At 43.2% G+C, this 27,571-nt stretch overlaps 2 protein-coding genes across 2 annotated transcripts in view; both read left to right on the forward strand.

Annotated features, from left to right (window-relative positions):
• LOC116299430 (uncharacterized) overlaps positions 1 to 27,571 on the forward strand; it is a 41,640-nt gene that overhangs the window by 9,747 nt on the left and 4,322 nt on the right. The gene's annotated exons all lie outside the window — the stretch shown is intronic.
• LOC148912673 (uncharacterized) lies at positions 7,646 to 8,565 on the forward strand. Its single transcript, XM_089026441.1, has one exon. The coding sequence runs from the start codon at positions 7,728 to 7,730 to the stop codon at positions 8,562 to 8,564; it is 837 nt and encodes a 278-aa protein (XP_088882567.1). The 5' UTR covers positions 7,646 to 7,727; the 3' UTR covers position 8,565.

Consider the following 27,571-nt stretch of genomic DNA (forward strand, 5'->3'; position numbering starts at 1 on the left):
GACCTCAGGGTGCACAAAGATGCTACAAGAAATAATCCGGAGGAGAAAACCAAGACATCACAAAAAAAAACAGCTCTTATTAAGGCCACATTATGATAGGAGTTTTATTGTAAAATGATTTTTTGAAAGCCGTCCACCCCCTTCAGGGGTGAACCACGAAAAGGACAGATTGCTACGAAGGCATCACGTCCATGGGGTATAGGGGCTGTTGACCAGAATCTGTAAAAAAGGAATGTCAACAATGTAAGTATATATATAAATTCTAAGTATAAATGCAATAGATGTAAAAGATAAAAAAAGATAAGGATTTCTTCTTGGGGATTTACAAGGGTATTCCATAGTTACCGGACTGTGGCCTCTGAGTCATTTCATTTTTGTATATATAAATATATATACCTATCAACTTGTCTAATAAATTTTCTCCTTTGACTGGTTTTACCAGACTACTTGAACATTGTAGGGACAACGCCAGCTTTAAGAAGTCTTTTTCCTGAGTAGTTTGGAGGACGGTAAACACTGTCTTAGAAATGTTTTGAGCAAACCCTCATGCTGTGTGTTATCTAAAAAGAGAACAAAACTATTATCTTACTGAAGAAAGCAAAGACCAGTTTTTCATATTTACCTTGAAATAGGGTCCTTCGTATTTCTTACTTTTGTAATGCAGGCACTTCTTAGTGTTGCATCTTTAGGAAACGGATAAAAAGAAAGTGTTGGGTTGTAGCGGGCATCCCCATTACACAGAAGAACACTGCGGTGAAACTGTGTTTTGTGAAACTGTGACTGGTTTTACCAGACTACTTGAACATTGTAGGGACGACGCCAGCTTTAAGAAGTCTTTTTCCTGAGTAGTTTGAAGGACGGTAAACACTGTCTTAGAAATGTTTTGAGCAAACCCTCATGGTGTGAGTGAGTGAGTGAGTGAGTGATACTTTATTTATACTCGAAAAAAAATTCTATCAATATAAAAATTGCTTTACAAGAATGTCGAGTTAAATAAGAATACAATTTAGACAGCTAAAAAAGTTTATGAGAGTCCAACAGAAGAAAGCTTTCTTTTAAATTCACTTATACTTCTAGCTGACTTAATATCTGAAGGCAAAGAGTTCCATGCTTTTGCACCTTCATAGGAGAACGCACGTTTGAGGTACTCAGTGTTTGGTTTCGATAATTTTAAACACTTTTCTCCCTTCTGCAAATTATATTTTGTAGTTTGATACTCAAAGCGGTCTCTTAAACTTTGAGGTGCAAGAGCATTCAAAGTCTTGTACATTATTGTGGCTTTATGTTTCTTCCGCCTGTTTTGAAGATTTTCCCATCCTAGAGACATTAAAATGTCGCGCGACCTAGTTTCATAATTACTCTGAGTTATAATTCGGCCTGCGCGATTTTGCATTTTTTGGAGTCTGTCAGCTGATGTTTTTGGTAAATTATCCCAAACCACATCGCAGTAGTCAAACCAAGGAGTTATCAGCGAATTATATATTGCAATCGCCGTCTCCTGGGGGACGTAATCACGAACCTGTCTAAGGCCAGCCAGGCCTGATGAAACTTTTTTACATATATGATCGACATGGTCAGCCCAGGACAGGCGTTGGTCGATTACAACCCCCAGGGTTTTGGCTGTTTGGACGCGTGCGATTTGTTTACCTTCAAGGTAAACATGTGGTTTGGAACTTATTTGATGTAATTTGTCGTCAGACCCAATAAACATATATTCAGTCTTTGTTGAATTAAGGCTTAATCTATTTGCCATCAACCAGTTGGATATGCTAATAATATCAGAATTGATCTGCTCAGATAAAGATTTTACGGAAGTATTACAAGCCGTGAGGCTTGTGTCGTCCGCGTACATTCTTGTACTTGAAAAATGTACACTATTTGGTAAATCATTAATATACAATATGAATAATAATGGACCTAGGATTGACCCTTGGGGAATTCCACAAAGGGTTTGTTTTATAGTAGATAATGTATTATTCACGTTGCATCTCTGTCTTCGCTCAGGTAAATAGGATTTAAATCACTTCAATGAATTTTCTGCAATGCCCTAATTAGAAGGATAGAGTGTTAACTGTATCAAACGCTTTCGTAAAATCAAGGAAGGTGATACAGTTAATCTTCCCTTCATCTATATTTGTAAGCCATTCAGTTGTAAGTTCCAGCAGAGCAGTAGTCGTTGAGTGCTGTGGTCTAAAACCTGATTGTTTTTCAGAGAGCAGGTTATTTGAACTAAGATAAGTATATAACTGGTTGAAGACAATTCTTTCGAAAAGTTTAGCAATGGCAGGAAGTACTGAGATAGGGCGATAATTGTTTAAATCATCTCTATCATTTGCTTTATGAATAGGAGTTACCTTGGCGAGTTTAAGGTCATTTGGAAAAATACCACTGTCTATAGATTGATTGAAAATCTTAACTAAGGGATTAATAATAATTGGAGCACCTTCCTTTATCAAGCGCACAGATATGCCGTCTAAACCCGTTGCCTTATTACTTGATATAGAGTTTAAGATCTTAGATAATTCATCAGAAGTCGTGTGTTGTAATTTAAAGGTCGAGTTTGCTTTATTTAGATAATAGTTAAAGCTTAGTGGTCCTTCCGGGATTGTACCGGCTAGCTTTGTCCCTATTTCAGAAAAATGATCGTTAAAAAGCTCAGAGATTTCTTGAAAATCACAAATAGTGTTTTCCCCGCTCTTTAAGGAGGTTATACGAGTTTTGTCTTTACTTTTTCGAGATAAGACTTCATTTATTGTTTTCCAAACTTCGCTCGAATTTCTCGAGATTTGTGAAAAGTGAGTTTCATAGTATTTCTTCTTAGCTTTTTTGATTTCATTGTTTACTCGGTTTTTACTTGCTTTGTATTTTTCCCAGTCATTATTTTGGTTTGTCTTTATTGCTAATTGTTTTAGTTTGTCACGTTCGAGCATCAATTTTCGTATTTCAATTGTCAACCAAGGCGTCCTATTTCTTATGCGCTTCCGCTTTAACGGTGCGTGCAATTCAATAATAGATAGAAACAATTCTTTCCATTTTAACCACATATCATTTGGGTCCTTTAAATCACTCAGGCTATCCCAAGGGAGTGACGCCAAGTCCCTACGAAAATTGTTTGCATCAAAATTTTTGAAAGTTCTAAATGTTATTATTTTGTGCTTATGAGTTGTTGGTATAGCTATCTTGCGTATAGCATACACCAGGCTGTGGTCACTCAAAGAGAGGTGTATAACACCGCTCTGGGCAACCCTGTTTGGAGTGTTTGTAAGAATGATATCAATCAATGTTTTGCTTCTTTGGGTGATTCTTGTTGGTTCAGTAATTAGTTGATGTAACTGAAATAACTCAGAAGTATGTCTTAGTTGACGAGCCTGTGTACTTGTATTACTATTGATTAAATCACAGTTCAAATCCCCCAAGACATACAGCTCTTTGAATTCAGAGTCTATTTTTGTCAAAATATTTTCGAGAATGTTACAGAAAGCTAAAACGTCATAATTTCGTGGTCTATAGCAAGCTAATACGATAAATGGTCTACTGTGTGGTTTCGTTATCTCAATACATAGTGATTCAGTGTTGTTATCAGATAGATCCGGACGGCTTTTGCCGTTTATACTTGATTTTAAATACAAACTAACACCCCCACCTTGACGATTTCTGTCAAACCTATACAATTCATAGCCTTCAATACCTACTAGAGAACTTGGGATAGTAGGGTCAAGCCTGGATTCATTTATAGCAAGAAGATCAAGGCTCTGATTTGCGACCCATTTCCTCAGTTCATCAATGTGTGCGAGTAAGCTAGCAATATTCAACGAGGCCATTTTAAAACCTCTTACCTTTGGTATGTTATGGCCAGAAATTGATACGTTGGATTGATTTGAAAAGCTTTCCTCTATTGGTACTCTACCTAAGGATCAAGTAAAATTAGATTTAATATGACTATTGAAGTCTTTGGCGATGGCTCCTATGCCGGCTCGGTTGAGGTGGAGTCCCTTGTCATTCAATTCTTTGGTTGTGATTTTGTGCTTTATGAGAGTCCATCCTCGGTTTGAACAGAAGGATCCAAGCCGCTTGTTAACATCTATTCTGGCAGTTTCAAGCATACTGGAGTCTTGTCGAGCGGTAATTTCTGAAATTGCTATTTTACACTCTGGAAGGGCATTCTCAATGCTTTCACATACTTCAACAATCTTATCTGTTACGGTACTTGGAGTATCACTTTTAAAGTTGTTGGTTCCCGTAATTTAGTAATTTACTGTGTGTTATCTAAAAAGAGAACAAAACTATTATTATCTTACTGAAGAAAGCAGAGACAGTTTTTCATACTTACCTTGAAATAGGGTCCTTCGTGTTTCTTACTTTTGTAATGCAGGCACTTCTTAGTGTTGCATCTTTAGGAAACGGATAAAAAAAAAAAGTGTTGGGTCGTAGCAGGCATTCTTGAGCCTGAGAATTAGATAGTGCCTTTCCAACATTACTCAATTAAACTAAATAATCTGCCAGGTTTTTAACTTTATCATAACCATCAATGTTACTATGCCCAACAAATTCCTGACACAAAAAGACAAAACTTATGATATGATATACACATGTATTTCTAATTAACATAGAGAAAAATTCCTCTCTCATGGATGGCAATCAAGGGACATCTTCATCAGAAGTAGAACTTGCACTCTCACATTCTGGATCTAATGGAAAACAAGTGCATGAATGAATAACTGATATTTAAAAGTTTCGACTATTTTATTTTCTTTGCTTATCATCACTATCTTTCCTAAAGAACATTATACCCATTGAATCCAATGTGTAATCTTCATTATCTTCAAAACCTTCATCTAAATTTTCTAGATCTATATCTAACAACAGTTCTACCCTTGACTGTTCTCCTTCCACATCTTGCAATGTTTCTTAGGAACCTTGCCAGTTTCACTGTAGATGTATTCCACCCCAATCTGCTCACCAGAAGAAAAGTGAATGAATGCATAAAAGTCTCAATATTTGCTTAATGTTGTAATGCAGAAGACTTATAAAACATGTATTAACTTTCGAAGAAGATTACAAACCTGTGTGGATGCAACCTTCCCAGACACCACAAATGACTTTCGTACCAAGGACTTCTTCACTTAACTTGTTGATGGCCTATAGCTCTCCACTATATGTTTCTGGGCCACAAGAAACCACTGATAAAGCATCAACAGCACGGTCAGCATTCCACCTTTGTAATCCCCCCCAACAAATATGCTTGGAAGTGCCAATCACTAGCAATAGTACCTTAAGGATACACGGAACACAATCGGGTCGGGTTTTTTGAACGCTCATAGCGCGTTTAGTTTATATAAATTTCCCCATAAAGTATACATTTTCTAACAGCTTAAAGTTCAAATATTCCATATTCGATTTTACTTTTGGATGAAAATAATTCATTTTGGATAAATTGGGCATTGATCGCTATGGTTCGAGGCGAGATGTTTGTTCTCCTTCTGGTCAGCGTAAACGGATCAAAATTTTTTTGCATCTTATTACACGTATGTTGTTCTACCAAAGTGTGTCTGCGTTTTTTCTTTTAGCGCTTCTTTAATCTTTTATTCAATTCCAAAGTTATGACTACGTGTTTTTAAGGGCATTCTTGAGAAAATGGCAAATATCTGAGAAAAGAAAAGGAAAAGGAAAAAACGCAGACACACTTTTAAACTCGAGCATAGTAGGAATCCACATGCCAAGTTTCACGGTAATTAATCAAAAACCGAGGGAGAATAAACCTTCTGAAATTGTGTATTTTACCAAAAACTACTTTTGAGAAAAACACAAGTTTATTTACTCAATGTTGACAAGTTTCTGCACAGTACGCCAATGAGCGTAAAGTAAGTAATATGATATCGGACCATGGCCAGGACAGCGGGTATACTGTACTTCCGGTCTCAAGCTTATTGACCTTCGTGTCGCGGTGTTTACCTAAATCTCAAAGTTCGTTTCGAGTTCATGATGGTCAAAACCAGAGGTCGAACATCTAGTTCAACTGAGGGGGGCCGAGGAAGGGGCCAAGGAAGAGGCCGAGGGCGAAATGCTGAACAAACCAGAGAACAACAGGATGTTTTGTCGTTCTTCTTCTCCCTCTTCTTCCTTCGATGACTGGTTCAATTCTTCGTCTTTGCTTCGGCCTAGAAGCTTCTTGGCACTAGCACTGGCACTATCACTTCGCTTAAGAAGCTCTTCTTGATTATAGTAAGAGCCTTTGTCACTCAAAGAGAGTGATTTAGCATTCTCATGACAGAATGCTGTGGAGGTACGTCTTCTTTTCCTTTTGTTAGAACCTCCACAGAAAGGATTTCTCTTTTGCTTACGAGGCATCTACCAACGCTGATATCCCACGAAAGAATTAAAAACAAAACTGAAGAAATCTAGTAGAAGTAATCAATCTTTATAAATAACTAAACTCTGTAAATATGATATAATTTGTTCGATCGTCCACTTAGTCGCCTCCTCATTTACAGCTTGATATGTTTTCACTGCTACGGCTCCACAATGCTCGTGACGTCAAGCTTACTTGGATCAATCGACTTCCGGTGAATAGATAAATGACAGTTCCTGTCAACAGCACAACACCTACTGGTAACTTCTAAAAATGCTTTTTTACTAATATCTCCCTTAATAAAAAAAAATTAACTTAATTTTTGTATAAAATTAAAGATTTTACTTTTATATTTGATATAGCATGGTTTCAAAAAATATATTTTTGACGAAAATTGTGTTCCGTGTATCCTTAAATATACCATTAATTTTTCACATAACAAAGGACAAAGAACTTACCTGGAATGAACCTATTGATGGAATGACTCCAAGCATGTTGAAACCTGGGCACATCTGTATGTGGGCAGTGTTATTTTACCCTTGTGAATGCTCCCCTTGCACACATACAATTGAGTGTTCCAACTGAGTGTTCCAAATTTCCCAGGTGCAGTCGTAGTCAAGTAAAGGAACGCCCATAATATGACCTCACTTCAGTCCGTTGGTTATGTAGCAGAGTAGAGTTGTTGCCAAAGCTTCTCTGTCTTAGTGATCTTATTAATCTACCGTCACAGGCATATTGGTAGGTTAACAGTACTGGAAACTGAAGTTGATGTCCATAATCAAGCTGCTTTACGATGTCTGGACTCCAACTGATGACTTTTCCCTTACAATTTCTACATTCCGTCAATGTCCAAAACTTGACACACATTATGGTATAAACCAGCAATTGTAATTTCTTTATTTTCACAGCCAGGGTGTGGACAGAGAAATTCCATATTCCTTAGCATTTCCTCCAAGTTGATGCCGAAAGGAAACAGCTTTGTGATGGCATTTCCTCCATTAAGGGGTCCACAACCCTCCTCAGCCTGTCAAGCTAAGGTGGCCAGGCTAATTAACCGCCGCCCAGCACACGGCCTTGGATTAAAACAGGTTGTAGCAACACGCATTACATTATACTTTTCTTAATCTGAAATAAAACATTTTGCATAGTAAAGTAAATACATGTATTTATATTTATAGGATTTAAAGATAATTTTTTATATGTAAATTATTATGCTTATTACAATTATTATTTATATTATAATGTATTAAATTATTAAAGGTGTTCAATTATATACCGTCATGGTGGTCGGACGTGTCCAACTTTAGTCCTTAAACCTGGTCTACTTTCTGCTCAATTCATATGTAGAAGAAAAATCTCATAGAACTAGAAAAGTTAAATGTCGAAAAGGAGAGAAAGAGAACCAAATTCTTCAGTATCATCGCAAGAATCTTCGCCAATTTCAAAAAGTTGTAAAATGTTGAACGAAGAACACGTGGAAGGAAAGAACACTGACAGTGAAAAACCAACGCTGGAAATGATTTATACCAAGTTAATGAGTGTAGAAGACAACACAGTTAAACTCATAAATGAATATGCTGAACTTAAAAAAAATTATGAGAAACTTAAAGAATCCTTCGAAGAACAATCTGGTAAAATTCATGAGCTTGAAGTGGAATTAAAAGAGCAATGTGATGTAGGCAATGTTACAACAAGCGATATATCAGCTTTAAAGTCTAGAGTGAGTCAATTGGAAGAAAATCAAGATGAGATAAGCCAGTACCAAAGGAAATATAACTTGGAAATTCATGGTGTTCCCGAGTGGGACAACGAGGACTTAGAAGAGATCGTCGAAGGAATTGTGAAAGAAGTTAAAGTGGAGATAGATAGTGGCGATATCGATATTGTTCACAGACAGTATTCTAAGATAAAACCCAGACCGATCCTGGTAAAATTTAAATGTTATGAAGATAAGAAGAGTTTATATGAGGTGAGATGGAGGCTTAGGAAGTACGAAGGAGATGACGAAAAGCTAAATGGTGCGGAAAAGATTTTCCTAAATGAGCATCTAACATCTGAAAGAAAGAAGCTGTATGCAGAAGTGAGGAAGCGAGCAAAGCAATATAAATGGGCCAGCTTTCAAACTAGGGATGGAAAGATTTTCGTTAAAAAAGAAAAAGGTGGTAAAACATATAAAATAACAACACAAGTGGACTTGGAAGAATTATTCATGTAAAGCTAAGTATAAAACTGAAATAACTTAAGCTATAGAACTGTATATAAAGACAGTATTTAATTACTGGATATATTTTAGAAGTTAATATTTATATACTGCGCGAAGTTTATCTTTCATCTTAGTTAAATATTACGTCTCCTTTTCAATTTTATTGATTTTTTTTCCTTTTTTTTCTCTATTTTGTCTTACTCTAAAAATTTAAATATGCAGAAGTAGACCTGGAATTTTTGGCTTCATCTTGCTGCGTCCTTTGATAGTTTTGACAATATGTTTGTTAAGTGTTGTATTGTTTCGTTTTGTTTTGTATGTGTATTACGTGTTAGTGTTGTTGATAGTTTTTCAAATTGGATTTTCAATCTTTTTTGCACCAAACAATACGGCTACTTTTATTTTGTCTTCTGGTATCTTGCTATTGTTATACATTAGGGTCTTATTCTTAAAAGAGGAGGATGATGCAAACAGGCATTAATTGTAATATGATATCACGTACTATAGATACAAAATTAAGGGCTTTTCAGTATAAAATTTTAAATAATTGCTTATATCTGAATCAGAAATTGTATGTTTTCAAACTAGTCCATTCTCCAAAATGTAGTTTTTGTTTAGAAGAAAATGAAACAATGTCTCACTTTTATGTAGAGTGTGTTGAAACTAGAAATTTTTATTTCAAGTGTTGTGAATGGCTAAAAGGGGCTTCAATAGTACTTCCTGTCTTAAATTTTGAAAATATTCTATTAGGAAATAGTGAAGATGTTTTGGTCAATTTTTTGTTTGTTTTGTGGAAATATGTTGTGTATCAGTGTAGAAGCAAGCAAAAAATTCCAGTGTTAAATGATTTTCAAACAAGTTTAAGATATGAAAAGTTAGAATATGAAGTAGCTAAAAAAAGGTCGAAATTGTTAGTGCATTTAAAAAAATATGAAAAGATTAGGGTGATTTTGTAAGTTGATTGGAATATCGAACGGATGAAATAGTGATATCTAAAATATAGTTCAAATAAATAAATTAAAAAATTAGTAGCATTGTAAATTAGACGACCTTCTGTAAAGAAAAAAAAATTTTGTATTGTTGTCAAGTAAGAATTATAAATGTTGTAAAAAATATTGTAAAAAATAAATAAATAAAAAATTAAAAAAAAAACAAAAAAAAAAAACATGTACAGCCCAACCATATCAGCCTGCTTCAACACAACCACTGCCTATAAACAAGACCATATATTAAAAAACAGAACAAAACAATTCCCCTTTCAACATTCTTATCGTCCAGCCCTTTCAATTGCAACTAAACATGCAATTTTTCATCTGTTCAATTGCCATCATCACCTTCATTTTCAATAAAACCCTCATCTATTTCATCTTCAGCATCAGCTAGTTCTGCAGGAGGTTCTTCAGCAGTCATTTCTGTGTCTTTATCCTCTATCATGTCTTTGTTGAGCACTCTACCAGTTGGACTGTAGAGATACTCCACTCCAATCAGTTCACCTGAAAGCATTACATATAATGAAACAGTGAAGTCTATACTCAATCTGATCAATCTGCATTACAGTATTATAGTATGCACCTGTGTAGATTCCTTTTGTGTTTAAATCAGCGCACAGTTTCTTTCCAAATACTTTCTGACTTAAGTCATAGAGAGCCTCTGTCTGCAGTCCACTGCAGTATTAAAGACAACTGCAGCAGCTCGATCAGCATTCCACTATGATAAACCTTCAAGGAGATAGGCTTGGAAATGGCTATCACTTGCACTAGTGCCTGAAATGAAAATAAAACAAATCATATGAAGCAGGAAATAAAACTATATCTAGCAAATATTTATTAGCCAAAAAAGGATAGTCTACGAAAAAAGAAATGAAAAACACATTCATTTTGAATATATGATATATATATGATGTCTTAAATGTTAAGAAAGCACCTGGTACGAATCTGTTAATGTGCAGGTGGAATGATTCCAAAGATGTGGAGCGTCGAGCACCTCTATAGGTAGGAAGTTAAATACCTCCTTTCATTAACGTCCCTGTCTGGACATACAGCTGGACACCTTCAGGATGCTGTAGGCATGGTACATGATGTTTCTGAGAATCCTATATTTCTGCGGTTCGGTCACTGTCAAGCAGTGGTACATGCAAAGTGTCCTCTTCCTCACTTCCAGTAAAAGCCTCTAGAAGAGCATCAATCAACTCTTTTGTTTTGTGTACACCATGTGTAATTCTACGACAATGTAGGGCTATCTTTGCTTTGGTTGTACGAGAAATGATGTGTGCTTCTGAGGGGTCTGTAACACCTTCATTCAGTAGCGGATTTCTTTTAGCAGTCTTCAGCAACTCTGTATCTTCTCTATTCCACTCAAATATACACTTTGATAGGTGGGCGAGAAAGACACCAAAAAACATTTTTTGCCTTTTCTGCTCCACAAGTCTTGGTCAACATAGAACACTCAATCACAACCAAAAGTGTTTTCCAAAATCCATCTGAACGTTTGACCTCTGTAAACCCCAAATTGAACTAAATATTACCCAAGAACGTCAACCTCATTGTTTACGTCCCCCTCTCGCCTTTTGACTTCTATCAGGGCGTGTTCTCTAACCTATAATAGATCAAATGAAACCAGTAGTCATCCGTAGTCTAAAAACTCAAAGAAAATAGTTTTATCATGCTAAGGTTAATTGCCATTATGAGCTTAATAAAATTATATGCTTTGTTTGAATAAACTAATGATAGCGATTTTAAGACAGCTTAACTGCTTTGTATTTGAAAATAAATGCTATTAAAAAGAAAAAAATACTTATTGACCGAAGATAATAATAGCCTTAATTGTCTAATGAAAAGAAATAAAACGCGTTTGATTTACCTCAATTGGAGGCAGGCATTTCTTTGTTGGTTTATCCTTGCTCTTGTTCCTCACCTCTCGAGCCTTCTCTGTGCACTTCAGGATCAAAGTTCCGTTGTAGAATGGTTTAAATCTCAGCATACAGCCCATCTTACCTGAAAAATCACAAACAAAGGGAAAAAAGCACAAGAAAACAAGCAAGAAATATAATATAAATCAAAGATGCCAACCTTCGAAAACTGTGTGGCTGGCCTTTGTTCAATGGAATTTCGCTGTCAAAACCCACTTCCAAAGAACCCTAGTAGCTCGAAATGTCGTTTTAGTTGATCATTCTTCTGTGAAATGATACAAACTGAGAATAATTCACTCAATTTTCACATTATTGACTGCAGACAATCTAGCTTTTCTTAAATCGAGTAACGATCTCATATGTGGAAGGAAATCAGAAACCATTTATTTGTACTGGTTGCTCTTTGTTACCAATGTTGGAAAATGCAAAGGCTGTGATTGGTCAAATGTTTGAAAAATGAAGGGTTGTGATTGGTTCATTTAGATTCGAAGATTTGCCTGTTGCGACGCAAGAGTAAGGGACGCAATCCTCCCTGTTGCGCAGCGCACACAAAAATAAGTAAAACAATAAAAAAGTCCTTCATGTCAACAGCCCAAGCATATCATCCTGCCAATAATAAAACTTCCCTTCCAATTTCACGGCTTCCGGCGACAAATCGTCAGCAGTGTATGAGATCTAAATATGGTGCTGAAACCTCCAAGACAGAACGTAGTTTTTGTTTCTGTCGACCGTGGTGAAGCTTGGGAAGTATTTCAGCCTGAGAGGTGAAACCCAGAGGCAGGAGTTTCTTGGGCTCCAGCCCTTTCCTTGTAATTAGTTCAATCGCTCTTTCCACGGTGGCAGGGTAGGGAAACCTGTTCCTGTGGTCCAGCAACTTGCATATGAGTTCTTGAACGGTGAGGTGGCCAGCCAAGATGCCTGGTGGCTCAAAACATGACTGGCTGAGAAAAAACATGGGCAGGCAATCGTTTTGGTTCAACAGATCCTGGAGGAAGAGCTTGAGGAAGGCCTCTCCCACCACGGCAAAGGCAGTGTCCAGGTTTTCGCATTTTGCGAAAACCCGTTCGATCCGCAACCTCTGCCATTCTTGGTTGGTGCAGTTCGTAAGTGGAGGCGGGGAGAGGCCAACGGAGGCACTCTGGTGTGGGGCCAGCCCCAAGATGCCTCGCTGGTAGGTGGCACTGTCATCGTGGCAGGGATGGACGCCCAGGGAGACTGCGAGCTGGCGGTCTTCGGACGAGATGGGCCGCCATGGAAGAAGAACTCCAGCACCAGCTCGCACTTGGAAATTGGCGCTTTCTGGGATATGGACAATGGCGAGTACGTCCTGCTGCGCGTGTGCACCAGTGACTGGAGAGCTTGATGGGACCACAGCAGGTGGACGTCGCCGCTGCTTGGGGAGACCTCGCAGGCGCAGTGCACAGAGAGGGATGCAATGTCCTCATTGGGGACGTGAGTGTGAAGGGGAAGGGGATGGCGGTCCTTCTGACCCATTCTCACCAGGAACATATGTATCTTCATCTTGCGATCCTGGGCATTCACGAATGCTACGGCCGAGTCCAGCAGACCCAGTATGAATGAATGGTCCTGAAATATGAAATGGGGTTAATTGAGGCAAACATTAGTACCCAGTATAACATTGATATCTCATTGAATATTCAACAGATGTCACTCAAACTTCATGGGTGTGTTGTCCTTAGGGTGGGCTACACAACGAGCACTGGAACACATCGATCCATCAACGTCTTACATGATCCCCCTATTTGGTTATGACTAGGTTCTTGAGGTTATATGTTATAAAGACACATAGCTGCTGGAGAACGGCCATGTGGCTTAGATCATAAAACGTGTTTTTCTGGACCGTAGGGCAGGCCATGTCCGTTGATGGAAGGGCCTGTAGAAGATGTCTTAACCTATAGATAACAGTTAAGATAGTATATTAATTTCATTTTTACTGACATCAGCAAAGAGTAAACCCAATCCTCGTTCAATAAAGTGGTTACTTCAATATTTAATTACCTTTGCACCATTGACGTCAGCAAAACTTGTGTTTTCCTCTTGGCAGTGACAGGGTCCACAAGATCGAGACACCAGGTGTCCAAGGTGGCAGGCATCACGCACGCCAGGAGCTGGTACCCCTCAGAATATCTAACTGCGTGGCCATGAAGGTTCTTGAAAGAGTCCCACACCCGCCCCGAAAGGTCGACGGCCCTTATGTGCTTTTCGCAGTAGCGAGAACACATTGTTGACTTTGGACCCGTCGAAGCGAGGGAGGATGAGGACCCGTCGAAGCGAGGGAGGATGAGATGCAGAAGGAATCTCCGCAAACGTGCCAAACGGTGCAACTCCAACACCACTCCATTTAGGTCGCAGTTTAGCCTGACATCTCCCGGAGATACTGTCGTGGCATGTAGGGGTACATGGACATCCTCGTCCAAGAAGAACGATTGCACGTTGTCGAATCGTTTATAATCCGTAAAGAGTGCGTCACTATTTGCAACTGCTGTTTGAGAATGGTTAGAATGGACCCAGTTTTGGAGTTTTGTAGTTTGAGATTTCAACAGTGTTAGCTCAGAGTCGAATCAGAAGAAATTAGACGTTGAAGAAAAAGAGTTTTGGGGAAGAGGCGTGAGAAAGAAAGGCATGAAGACGGAGGAAATCTCGCAGACTGCAAAGCAGTAAGCAGGGAGAGAAAGAAAACGTTAATTCCGCCAAAATTTCATGGAGGAGGAAAAAGAAAATGAACGTTAATGTCGAAGAATTCAGTTACAGACAATAATTCATGGAGGAAAAGGCAATTCACTAAAGATTTAGGGGAAGAAGATTTAAGCTAACGATGGGTTTTTATGATTGAAATCCCTAACCGAGAAAAAGTGGCCTATTAACAAGAAAAGCCTGATTGCACTACCAGAATAACTTTAATTTCAATAGAAAACACTTCACAAAAAGTGCACTTCAATGATTTTAAATAAGATTTCGCCAAGAAGTTGATTTCGGCAAATTATGTTGAAAGTAGCTGCAGAAAATCTCGACAAGGCAGTTGCTTCGCCAAACATCAACAGGACAGTTGGGTGGTTTTTCATTTTTATCATATTTTCCTTCAGTATCTATGAACAGAATAGCGACATTTGAAGCTTTGAATTGTTTCATGTTGCCATCTAAGATATCTATGAGCCATATCAGAAAACCTTTTCAGGTGGGGCGCAGTCTTTTGCTTAACTAATAAAGTAATCACCTACAAAAACGAATGTTTTCGGCTTGTTCTGTAGGTATCTTTATACCTAGCTTTCAAAAAATGATTTCCAAAAAAATTTGTTTTTGGAAAATAAATTTTGGCCTGCAATCCGCAAAATTTTGCCCGCCCAGCGCATTCCCCAGGACATTCTTTTTTGTCATGTTTATCCAATCTCGAGAAAGTAAGGAAAGTTGAGGTTTAAAATAACATTCCATTCCACTTCCATTGCCTGCCTTAAGGATAGCCTCCTTGGAGCCTGACTTGGTACAGTGTTTAGGCATACCTTTGATAAAACACAAAACACATTTGTTTTTAATCTGCTCTACATAAGGCCGCATTGGGTAACTAATTTGCGTTATCCAAATGTTTACTTTGTTCAGGTTGGGGGAGGGGCATTTGGGTTGCGGTGATCATGAATCCTGCGGGATGCGATGTTATTGATATTATATTATCGGTGTTTTGGAAGTTTTTTGGTAGGGTTGCTAAGAACTTCTTAACATTAACTTACCAAGAACAGGTAGTCCCAACATCAGGCTACATGCTTTCCCTCTTCCCGGGTTCCAACAAAAATGGATACAGGACATCCATCAAATTTGTTTTGTAGTATGTCTGCGTGCATCCCCATTGAAAAACAGCCAAGTGCCAACAATGCAGCACCGAAATTGTGCTTAAAAACAGCTTTTGCAATCTGTATTAAAAAAACAACAAACAAAGCAATTATTAAGGTAGTATTGAATGAAATGGGAATAGGCGGAAACATTTTAATTCATAACAATATTTTGTAACAATGACGTAGAAATAAACTATAAAAATAAGTGAATTTCAGAGTTCTTACGAGCATGATATTTGTCAGCGGTTTTGCAGTCAACGGCGTATGAATTACAATTCTCACCTCGTTGCTTCCAGGAACGTAAACAAATTTTTGCTCATTTTTGGAGATCAAATCACCCTGGAGATGCACGTGTACCTAAAAATAACCTAGAAAGTAGTGAATGAACGATAAATTTCTTTACAGAAAGTGTGACTCCGGAATTGTCATTTCATGTTCTTTTTCTCTTGTGTTTGCACAACTGTCAATGCTTACGGAACAAACATTGATTCTCAGTTAAAGTGTGCAATTAGAATGTTCAAAAATGAAAAAAACGAAAGTCTCGCCAATAATATAGATAATTTTATTTTCTCAAACCTGTATTAGCTTAGAATAATTTTCCGAAATTTGAGCATGTAATCTTAAATGGTTACGAAATGATTGTCTTTTGTATTATTACTACCTGTATGTCTTAAAAATGCTAAAATATAAGCCACTTTGGCCTGAAAAAGAGCTGGTATACTGAATCAAATGAATAAAGCTTTATCTATTTCGTATAAAAATGATCAAGTATAATATTTAAAACTTGTTTTTTAAATGGTTTCGTATTGTCATTAATTCCAGAGGAATAACAAGTGTTGAAATTATTAGCTTAGTATTTAAAAAAATGTGGACATTCATTCCCTATTGCTAATAAAAACTATTTTCTGAAATACAATTCGTGATATCTTGAAATAAAACTGGCCTTTGAAAAAATGACAAACCATTGTGATAATCTTCCCTTGTTGTTAAACAATTAATTGGGCTATAAGAAAATTTAGAGACTTTTTATGGTAACGTATATTGTAACGGAGGTTACTATGGTTAGCGAAATTCAGCGAGAATAGTAATTTTGTCCACTTTTTCGAATCCTTATGCTTTGGGGCAACAACTAGACTTTGATATTCAAAAAAGATGAAATATATATCAATGTAAGATATCAAAATACTAAGGGACCATTCATTATTTATGCCAGGGAGGGGGCTGGCAAGATTTGGGAGGGGGTCACGATAAATTCAGAGGACTCAAGAGGGGGGTCAGCAGAAATATGGCAGCAAATTTGAGGGGTCATCTAGTTTTTGTTGTCAGCATAATATTAATCAAAAAATTTAGTAAAAGGAAACAATCACTTTCTTTAGTAGAAATCTTAACTATATTAGCTTATACTAAGTACACATAAACACAATTCGGTGCGTCGACGTTATGTCCTATGAACGTGTGGGTGCTCAAGATTTATACCTACGTTACGGTTTAGGTCAGCATACCGAGCGCGAACCTTTCTTCCAAGCTCCCGGTGTTGCTCCTCGAACGCCCCGTACGACGTCCACGGCCGAACGGGCCGCCGATCGTTTCCTGATGAATACGCCCGTCCTACCGCCCATGTCGCCGTTGCCTCCTTCGCCAACGCAAAACTACGATGAGGACATGCTGCAGTTGTTAGGCTCGCCTTTCAACTTGCCGGACGACATGGCGAGCGTTCTGTCTAGCGACACGCCCTTGTCGACGTGAAGCGACTTGGCCCGGGCCATGGACCCGCCATCACCCGAACCATCACCAGGTCCATCCCCCGGTCCATCCCCCGATAGAACGCCCGGTGCATTGCCAACCTTTTCACCCTCAGCATCGCCTGCGGCATCACCCCCTTCAGAAGTGGCGAACTTGGCGGCATGGACGCCAAGCAGTGGAGGGAGATTAACGTCTTTGCCCGACGCTACTTTGGATCAGATAAACAAGGAGGAATTGCGCGAGTACGCCGAGGCATTGAAATCGTTGGCGGAGAAGTACCCCCAGGTGAAAGAGACCTTGACGCCTACCATCAAGAACGTGATGACGCGGGTGGATGGCCGATGGCGAGGCAATCGAATCGAGAAAAAGATGAACTTGGCCGAAGTGGAAGAATACGTCAAGGAATTGGAAGCCACCGATCAAAGCAAGTTTGACGAAACGTCTCAAATGCGGATTCGCTATGTCCTGGAAAAAGCCCTGGCACGACGACTGCAGCTTCGCAAGGAAGCCGAACAAGACAGGAGGAGGGATGGTGATGGCGGGGACGATGATGATGATCGAGGGTGGGACGATCCAGGAGGGGACGATGACGACAACGGCAGCGATGGCGACGACGACGAAGACGACAATAATGACGATCATGGGGAACGATTCAAGAACGCGGATCAAGACACCGCATCTAAAGCCTTGCCCAAAAAATTAGGCAAAGGGGATCATCAAACCATCGCCAATACCACCACCGTGACCACGGTCCGTTGAGGCAAGCGGCCTGTGGTGGAACGCAAGCATAACAGTCAAACCTTCCCCGGTCCAGGCAGCGACAACGACGATGATAATGATGACGGCGATGACGCAACTATTGACGGCGGCGTATTGCGGCGCAAGCGAAAATCTCGAGTGTCCAAATCCAAACCTCGTCGCAAGAAACACAGTCAACAGGGAGGGTATAACAAGAGCCCTCACGAGGTAGTGGATCAGTACATTTGATTTCTTCGCGACGCTAAGAGAAAGAAACTATCATCAACGCAGAAGCAATCAAACCGTTTAACTCACGATGGCAGCATCCTTGCAACCGTCGTGGCCGGACCCTCCAAGAGCGGCAAGACGCGGTTCATTCGCAAGATGAGTCGTCATCGGGCTTGGAAGTTCGATCCCCCCATCAAGTAAGTGGTGTACTTGTACAGCATATGGCAAGACGAGTACGACAACATGAAAAAAGAATTTGGAGACGAGGCTAAGTGGGTCAAAGGATTGCCGGACGACCCCTATGCCCTATTCAAGCGAACCCCAGGACTGCTGATCGCGGACGACCTGATGGGGGAGATGGAATCGGATCATCGTCAAATCTCGAAGTGGTTTACCAAGGGAACCCACCACATGGACGTGAGTTTGGTCGTGCTCATGCAAAACGTGTTTCCCGTTCACATGCGAACCGCCTCCCTCAACGCTCACCGCATCGTGCTGTTTCGCAATCCTCGAGACAAGTCTCAGCTGCAAGCCTTGGCACGTCAAGCTTTTCCGGGTCAAGCCAAGTGGTTGAACCGTGCTTTGGAGGAAGCCAATAAGCGACCGTATCGTCCGCTGATCATGGACTTTGATCAATCCACGCCCGACGAGTACCGACTGTCGTTGGACCCCTTCCCTGAAGACTTGAAAGATTCAAACAAACCCTTCCCCCAAGTCATACTCCCCTAGTTGTGAAATAAAAAATCAATGAAACGAACACACTGTGTCTTCTTTACTTTTTTTCTTTAATCTACATCCATAGCGATGCGTCCATCGTACAACTTGACAAAAATATCGTAAGCTTTAACAATGTCTCTTTCTTTAGTCCGTATGCCTTGTTGGGGTCCATGGGTCATACGGTAAGTAATGTACTTGGTATACCGCTCTTTGCTGATGCGCTTGAATACGCCATTCTCGGTAATCAGTCGGGGTTGATTCATTTTTCTAGTCGAACAAAGCGTTTAGGGTAGACTTGGCGTACTTGGATCCAGAACTCTTGATGCTTTTCTTGACGCTTCCTACTTTGCTGGCTTCGGCCGCTTCGTCTTTGAGGGCTTCTTTCAAATCTTTACCTTCCAGTACGTCCGTGGCCACGTTAGCCAACGCTTTGCCTCCACGGTCCACAGCAGCGTCTTTTACAGCATTAATCTTAGGTATGACGTATTGCATGGCCCCACGCCCCGACCGTCCAATGCTTAGTCCTCCTCCGGCTTGTCGAGGGGTATAGACGGGAATGTTACCGCCTCCTTCTTGGGGAACGTAGATGGGAATGTTCATGGTCCTTTCTTGAAATCCAACGATACGGTGGTTACTCCTGAATTGAGGAAGGGAAGCTCTTGTCCTGCTTCGTCTTGCACGGCAAAGGCCACGGTCTGGTAACTATTCTCGGAGAGGGGGTAGTATTTAACGTGTTGGGGTTCGAACACGTATTCCTTGGGTTCGGCTGCGGCACCCATGGACACGGACGAGAGGGGAACCACGTTCATGAGAGGGATGTTCTGATCGCCTACGTGTTGGTTGTGAACCAGACTGCAGGTCACGTAAGCATTCTTGGGAACGGCCTTGGTGTTGGTGACCACGTCAATAGCGTAAGACCCACTTTGAGAACTGAGGACGTCCTGGTTTCCTCGAAGCTGAGTATACTGATACCCCTTGATACGAGCCACGCGATTGGATTGGGGCTCTGTATTGGTCTTCTGATCAGACTCCACGTGGCCTGAAGGTCTCCATCCTTCCTTGCACGTGATCCTGACGAATTCGCCTTGACCCATGACGGCGGCGTCCACGCTTTCGTACTCCAGCCCTGCACTAGATCCATTATTAAAATTCAGCAAGTCGTAGAACCCCTTGGGCATGGTCAGGTACAACTCGCTGGCAGTAACGATAGTACTCGTTGGTTCTGACGGTCCCATAGGATTATCTAGGGTTCCTAGACGCTCAAAGAATCCCATCTTCAAGTAAAAGCGGTTGAACGTGCTCAGTTCAAGGCTGGTCTGGACAAGATACACGGAGGAATGATCTCGCTCAAAATCATTGACAAAGGGAGAAAGGAAGGAATGCCATTGAGTTGTGCCGTCTTGTTGAATCGTTCCAGGTATAGCAATGTTAGCATCGCGGGTCCAAAAACCCAACCGTTGCATGACCTCGTTATTGGTTGGAGCGTTGGGTCCTACCAGCACGTTATGACGTGACGTGAAGTCCCACTTGGTTTTGGTCTGGTCGGGGCCCATGATGATTCCATTGGCAGAAAATCGATCCCATAGGTCGTCCAAGCTCTTCCTGCCTTCAAGGTCGATCGCAATCAACACATCCTTGCCTGAAGAGTCGTCCACCCACGTGGCCGTTTGGTTCAATTCCATTCCTCCAATCCCGGATCCTTCACCCTCTCCTCCAATGCCCCCATTGGCCGGCTTCATTTGCGTTTGCGGAAACCAACTATCGAACACGGCATCCACGCCTTTCTTGAATTGAGCACACAAGTCTTGGGCGCTGTTGACGTCGCTTAGGGTAAACGTGTGCTGAGCCCCGGGTGGCAGCTTGCTTTTCAGGTAGCCTCCTGCATCCAGTCTAAAGGTCCATTGGGTGGACTTGGAAGTGCTGGCCACGGGAGGCAGCGTCACCTTGGTCATTCCTACTCTCCATTGATCACTCATTCTTTGAGACGCTGGTAGTTCGCCTTTAAAGTTCCCTGGTCTGTCGGAAGGAAATCGAGGTTTGGATTGGTTGGACAGAAGCGTCAAGCTCATGGAGGAAGAATCGTACTCGTTGGCTTGAGGTGTGAAGAGAAGGCAGAGGGTCGTGTCTTTAGTAGGTCTGTCTTTCAGCCAGACTGGGGGCCGGCCCTTGGTGTCGGCCAATTTAAACCCTACGCTCTCTATGTAACTTCGGTTGACGCGCCGGCGGAAGGGATGCTTGGATTCTTGGTAGCGGATGGCTTGAGCGGAGGACGTGGTAATACGTTCGATCAGCGGAAAATAATCGTGACCCACGATCTCGTAGCGAATGAGATTCGTGTACAGCAGCAAGTCTCCTTTGGTCTGTGTGGTTTCAGGGGTCATGATGGCTTGTATTTCCACCGACCACATGCCTGGCAAGTGCCATCCTATGGGCAACTGGACCACGAATTCCGAGGTGGTGTTGTCGTTGGTTTGGGGGTACTCGGGATCTGGCTTGCTGTTGAACCAGTAGACAAACGGTTTGCGTTCCAACCTCATGGTTTCTTTTTTGGCCCCAAATCTTCGACTTGTCGTTCGTCGATCCAATTGGCGTACTTTTCACGCCACCCTTGATATTTGAACAGCGCTTGGGGACGACCTGTAGCGGGGTCCGTCCTGCGTTGAAGTATCTTCTCGATGCGATAACGCATGTGCTTTATTTCTTCGTCTTCGACCTTGAGCAGCTCCTCTTCGTAAAACGTGCCCTTTAATATATCCTCGCCGTTGTAGTCCATCAAGCGGTAGTACGCGGGAGGGCCTGGGTCACGAGCTCGGATCTTGAACCATTCTTCTGACCATTGAGGCAAATAGCCCTTGTCGAAGATCGTGGTTTGACGGCTGATCCGGACCACGTCGCCCAGGTCAAACTTGTAAGGGCCCTTGAGCTTTTGTCGTGCTCCTCGTTCTGGACCGTACTCGCCGTACAATTTTTTCCACACCTCCCCTTCGTTGCCGCGATGGACCGAGGCCGGCGATTGCTTCAACGTGCCGTGTCGTTGATGGTTGTACGACTCGACCAACGGACCAATCACGTCCACCCATCGTCGAGTCCCATTTTCGTAAAAGTACTTCCACAGTCTTCCTTTCAACGTCCGCTGCAACCGTTCCACGATGGCAGCCTTGGTGGTGGACTCTCCCGACATGAGCTTGGGTGGAAGGGGACAACTGGCAAACAAGTCTTTGACGTCTTTGTTGTAAAACTCGCTCCCCTTGTCTACGTACACGGTACGTGGCAACGTATGTTTCTTGTCCGGGTCTTGGGCCACTTCCTCGAAGATCTCACGAATGCCCCGAGCCGTTTCTTCCCCCGTCTTCCGTTTCAGCGGTCGTACCCAGCAGTATCGAGACAGCACGTCGACCACGAACAAGATCCATCCCATGCCATCGTTGGCAGGCTTGTCCCAAGTCATGTCCGACAAATCCATCTGCCATTGCTCGTCCATGGAAAACACGACAAAGGGACGACGAGGATAATTACGCCGTGCTGGGCGATGAATTTGATGCGTCGTCTGAGCTTCCAGCCATTTTTTCTTCGTGGCTTTCGCTTGAGACCCCTTGGAGACGTCGCCGGGATTGGACAAGAACGCGGAGGTTCCTGCTAGGGCTTGGGGGTGTTGCGAAATACCGGCTGTACCATTTGGAAGCTTGCTTCTTGCTGGCCACCGTGGCGGCGGCGATGCTCTTTCCTTTCTTCCCTTTCGTCTTTCCAGCGGCGGATCGACCTTTGCGAGTGGATGATGATGGATCCCCCACAGCACAACGAGAGGCAGCATCGGGCGTGTGCTTGACGTCCGCACCCAAAGCGGTTGTTGCTGATGTTGCCATCAGGCTGATCTTCGTTGCTTCCCGACACGATGGCGGCGGCTTTCTTGGCCAACCAACGTCCAATTCGTCCCGCAGCGATTTGAGTCATGGCGATGAACATGTTTCTTTTTATGTCCCTCCTTTTTATGCCCCTTTAATATCCATAAGGCAACGTGGTCAGGCCTTGATCGACACGTTGTCGCTTGGTGTATACCAAGCGAACGTCTTTGTCCATGGGCACCGTTCTCAGTACTTTATGAGCGCTATCCCTAACAATCTTGCGTGGGTAGCTGACCGTTACTTTTTCGTTCTCTTGGACCAGCAGACGTTTCATGCTCTTCATGTGGACGAGTTCTTTAGCACAGGGAGTCAAACTGATGCCCTTGCACTTGACCACGCACTCTCCGTTTTTCGTACGGTACGCGTACGTCTTGGGCCCCAAGGACACGTATTCCACAATCCAATTGGTTTCAGAATCTCCGCATTCGTCCGACCATTGGTCCAGTTGATCCCCCGTTTCCAGTTCTTCGTCCCCTTCCTGCTCCGTCTTGTAAATGATGGAATCCGTGTCGTGGTACAGCATGCGATCCCCCAAAGCATTCAACTTGTCGTACAACCGTAAACGGGCCCAGGCCGTCACGAACGCTGGAATGACGACGTTGCCGTTGGGGTTGCACACTGTGGACTCACGGGGCACGTCGTAGTTGACTTGCACCATGTCGCCCGTCAACAGCAGCACCGTCTTGACGTTGACCGTATCGTCGTGCAGCAGTTCAAAGAAGCGGCAGGGTTCCGTAACGTACTCCACCTTGCCACGAAACGGATTCTGTCCAAACTTGCCCCACAACGAATTCAAGTTCAACTTGGCCACCGAACGCAGTCCCGGATTTTTCACGACATTCTCGTACTGAAGATCGACGCCTTGACTGGTCTTCACGGACCGCATGAACTCCCGCTTCTTTTCTTCGGTATCGCAATCGGACGGCCACCCCGACGCCTCCATCTTCATCTTGAGATTTTCACGAATGTACGATTGAAACAAGTCGCTGCTGCGGTCAGGGTAATGCCATACTTCGTGAACTTGAGCCACTTCGTACCCCTGGTTCAGAGCTTTCAATTCGGGGGTCGTCCACACTCCGTGCCGCAAACGACGCTCTTCTATGGTATGCGTGCATTCTCCGCCCTCGTTTTCCTCTACGTCCTTTTCGTCACAGCAGGCCGCGCACAGAGTGAACATCAACTTGTGGTCAGCAATGCGCGAAAGCACGGGGAAGAACAATCCGCGGGGAGGGTCGACGTCGCACTTCACCAAGCAAAACCACTCCTCGTCCAGGATGCAATCGGCTATTTCCTCGGGGTCCAGATTCAAGTCTTCCCCCAAGTACACCATGGGGTGGCCTATGGGGTATTCTTCTTCCCACATCACCGTAGGGTAGAGCGACACCACGTCCACGTACCGTATGCGATGCTCAGGGTCCGAGCACAACATCAAGGCGATGGCCTCGTCGTCCGACTCGTCTACTTGGACCTCCCCCTCGCAGTATGCGTAGAGTCCCACGGCGTTGGTGCGTCCTCCCATCAATGCTTCACGAGGCTGTATGGGGTCCAAGTTCTTGATCCACTCGGGGAACACGTGATACTCACGTTCCGCATCCCACACGTGACTCCACATTTCCACGACGTGATGCCCTGCGGTACGCAGTTCCAACGTTCTCTCCCGCGTCTTGTCGAACAGATCGCCCATGGTCACTCCCAGATGAGCATGAACTTGACTTCGCCTGAAGCACACTTCGCACCCGTGATAGAAGCAGCCGTGAAATTGATACACGGTGTTGGTTTGACGATCGTACCCGTCGACTTTGCTGCCTTGCAAGGTAATTTCATGAAATCCATGAAGGCCGAGGCATCGTCAAACGTGAACATCCGTTGTCGGCCGCAAGTTCCTGCGCATCCTCGCGTACGGTAGTCTTCTACGTGAGATACGCATTCGTGGCACGTCAGCAGCACTACCACTTTGTTCACCACGTGACGTTCTTCCAGGCACCGAGCCTCAAAGTCAAAAAACGCTAGGAAGAATTTGCGCTTTTCGTTCTTTTTCTTGGGTCGTGCGTTGCCTTCCGTAGGATCGCTGCTAACTCCCTTGACGTAGCACAAGTGTTCTCGCGTTACTTTCTTCTCTCGACACACCAAGCAATCGTATTCGTAGCAGACGTGATCGTCGACCATATACCACACCGTAGTCTTTTGATCGTAGCGCATCCGATCCACGGTAGTTTTGCACTGAAGATACACGTACCGTCGTTCACAGGTGGTATAGGCCAACGACCCCTTGCGACGTTGCATCAAATGCGAACGGTAACACACGTTGGACCAAAACCCTACGCGACATTCGTCACACGTAATGCGTTGATTGGAATACTTGATGTAGTGGTCGTTCCGTTCTTCCCCACACCGCAAGCAAGGACGCACGCACTTGTGAGTTTCTTTATTGCTGTACCCCCTATTGCATCGAGTGCAAAAGTAAACCCGTCCCAACCACCCTGCCATAGACTCGATCCAGGTAAAGTGTTCGTCCATCCAATTCAGGTAAATGGGGGTCAACGTACCATTGTGTTTTCCTATGCTGCTTCCGAACGAGGCTATTACGTACCGATTCTTTTCGTCGTACACGCACAACTCGAATCCGTGTTCTTCATTCGTTGCGTATCCCTCGTTAATGCTAGCACACCACCGCTTGACGTCGTCCAACCCACATGCTCGATCCCAGGTGTCCTCCATGCCCATCTCGCCGTACCAATCCTGCAAGGATTTCTCGTACCCTCCTTCGGCCACCATTTCCAACCCCAAACCCTTCAGCGCCCGGTACAAGGCCCTTCCCAAGCAATTTTCATGCTCGTCGTCAAAGACTCGCGAGACCTTGCGGCGCTTGACTTCCTCCGTGGCCTTGTAATGCGGTCTCCTCTTCCCCAATTCGTACTTGGTCAAGGCCTTTTCTTCACTGCAAGCATGCGTCCTCTGATGGCGATAGGTCATGCCGCATTTCAAGCACAATCGATGGTGCAAGACCCTGGCCTCCCCATACAACGTATCGGGCGACACGACGTCCAGCATCGCGGGGTCTCTTTCGTCCAACCACATGACACATCCCTCAGTTTCGCTGGTGTAAACACTTTTCCAGATCACCTCGTGACAAGCTCCCGGGCCTCCCTTTTGACACAGTACCAAGACGTTCGTGGAAGGATGCACGACACACCAACGCGTCAATACTTCTTCCCAGGTCCATTCGTGCTGTACCTCCAACTCTTGCCTCACCTTGTCCCTCGTTCTCACGCTTCGCCACGCCAAGATCTGAATCACGTGCTCTGCTACCTTCGACCCCACCGCCGCGGGCGGCTTGTGTAGAACTCCCCTTTCCAACCGATCTCGCAAAAGTTCAGGAGTCATGATGGTCGTCGTACACACCCGTCCTCGTCCCTTCACGTCTTTAATCACAGTCACCGTAATGTCCAACGATCGACCCAACATCCATTCCCTCTTGGACTGCTGAATCATTTCGATGGCGTTGGTCAACATCAGCCTTTGAAATTGGGGCGTGTGGTACGGACGTATGGCCAACGACACCGGGTATTCCAAGTCCCCACCGTAAAGGGTCATGCCTACTTGATCCCGAGGCGTCAATCCCTCCACCAGCAATGCGTTCCATGACTTGATCAAATAAACGTTCCACCCATCGAACACCCCATTCGTCTTCTCCTTCCTCTCCTCCCTCTTCCAAGTCCTCCCCGTCGTCATCGTCGTCGTCGTGACCCACGTACGGTCTACGTTGGCGGCCGGCCTGTTCCAGGCTAGACCTCGTCTCGATCCGATACGAAATGACACGAGTCCTCATAGGCACGTTCACTGCAAACACCGAGCGAGCACAACTCTTAATCAGAGACGAGCTCCTGGTGCTCCTGCCCGATGCCATGGTGAGAAAACACTAAGCGATTGCCCACGCCGTACTCCTCTATTACGTATACTTTCGTACGTCCTCGTTCTGGATCCACCAATGCCTGCTGTACTCGTGCCCGTTCCCTGGCTCGACGTGATAACACGAACGCCGACCTTCTCTTGCGTTCTTGCTGCTTTTCGATAGCATCAATCCATCCCGTTAGCGTGTTGGCTAGGCCTCGTAACGCCTTGACGTATTCCTTCGCGTCTTGCAAAAACTTAGGGTCGGGGGCCGTACCTTCTTTATAATGTTTGGATAATGCCTTCGCAAAGCCTTCCTTTGGAAAAAGAAAAAACAAAAGACACCAAGTTAAGATTCAACGGTGTACCCGTATTTATTCACATATTCGGTTACATATTGTTTAAGCAATAGTACATCAAATGTATCTAACTCTTCAATGCCTCTAGTCTTTAACAACTCCACTACATTAAAAAATGTCCTTCGAACTAGAATGTATTGCGTGCTTGATAACATGTCTTGATTGCTATAATCATCTTGTCGCACAGCATCCATGGCTTGATAAATGGTATCCTTTATCCTCTTACTCATTCTTTGCTTTCGATCGCATCTCTTTGTCATCTTCATACTTATGAGTACTGCAGTGTTCAAAAAGCAAAAAATAAGCTTAAGCCTAAAGCCTCGTACGAAACGCCTTAATCTTACTTACCACACTGGTATCTTCGTATACTACGTTGGCTTTACTGGTGATTCACTACTAGGTAAAACATATGGAAATCACAGATCCTGGTCCTCCTATATAGACCACACCTAGGGGGGGGGGGGGACCTCCTACCCACCCCTCCCTACCCCTATATATCTAAGTCCATTTTTCATACCAAATCACCAAATCGTATACCTAGATACCTAGTACTTACTTAGTCAAACCAACCTTCATCATGCCTCCCAAGAAGTCCAACCGCCGCGTGGTCGTCTTTCGTTCAGAAGACGATTCTCAAGTAGATCAAACCGTGCCTACTCCTCCTAGTACGCCACCTCCTGCAGCGGAA

This window comes from Actinia tenebrosa, unplaced genomic scaffold, assembly GCF_029948245.1.
Source record: "Actinia tenebrosa isolate PJP-AT-01 unplaced genomic scaffold, QUT_ActTen_1.0 PGA_scaffold10__47_contigs__length_13832649, whole genome shotgun sequence".
In the NCBI taxonomy this organism is placed as follows: domain Eukaryota; kingdom Metazoa; phylum Cnidaria; class Anthozoa; order Actiniaria; family Actiniidae; genus Actinia; species Actinia tenebrosa.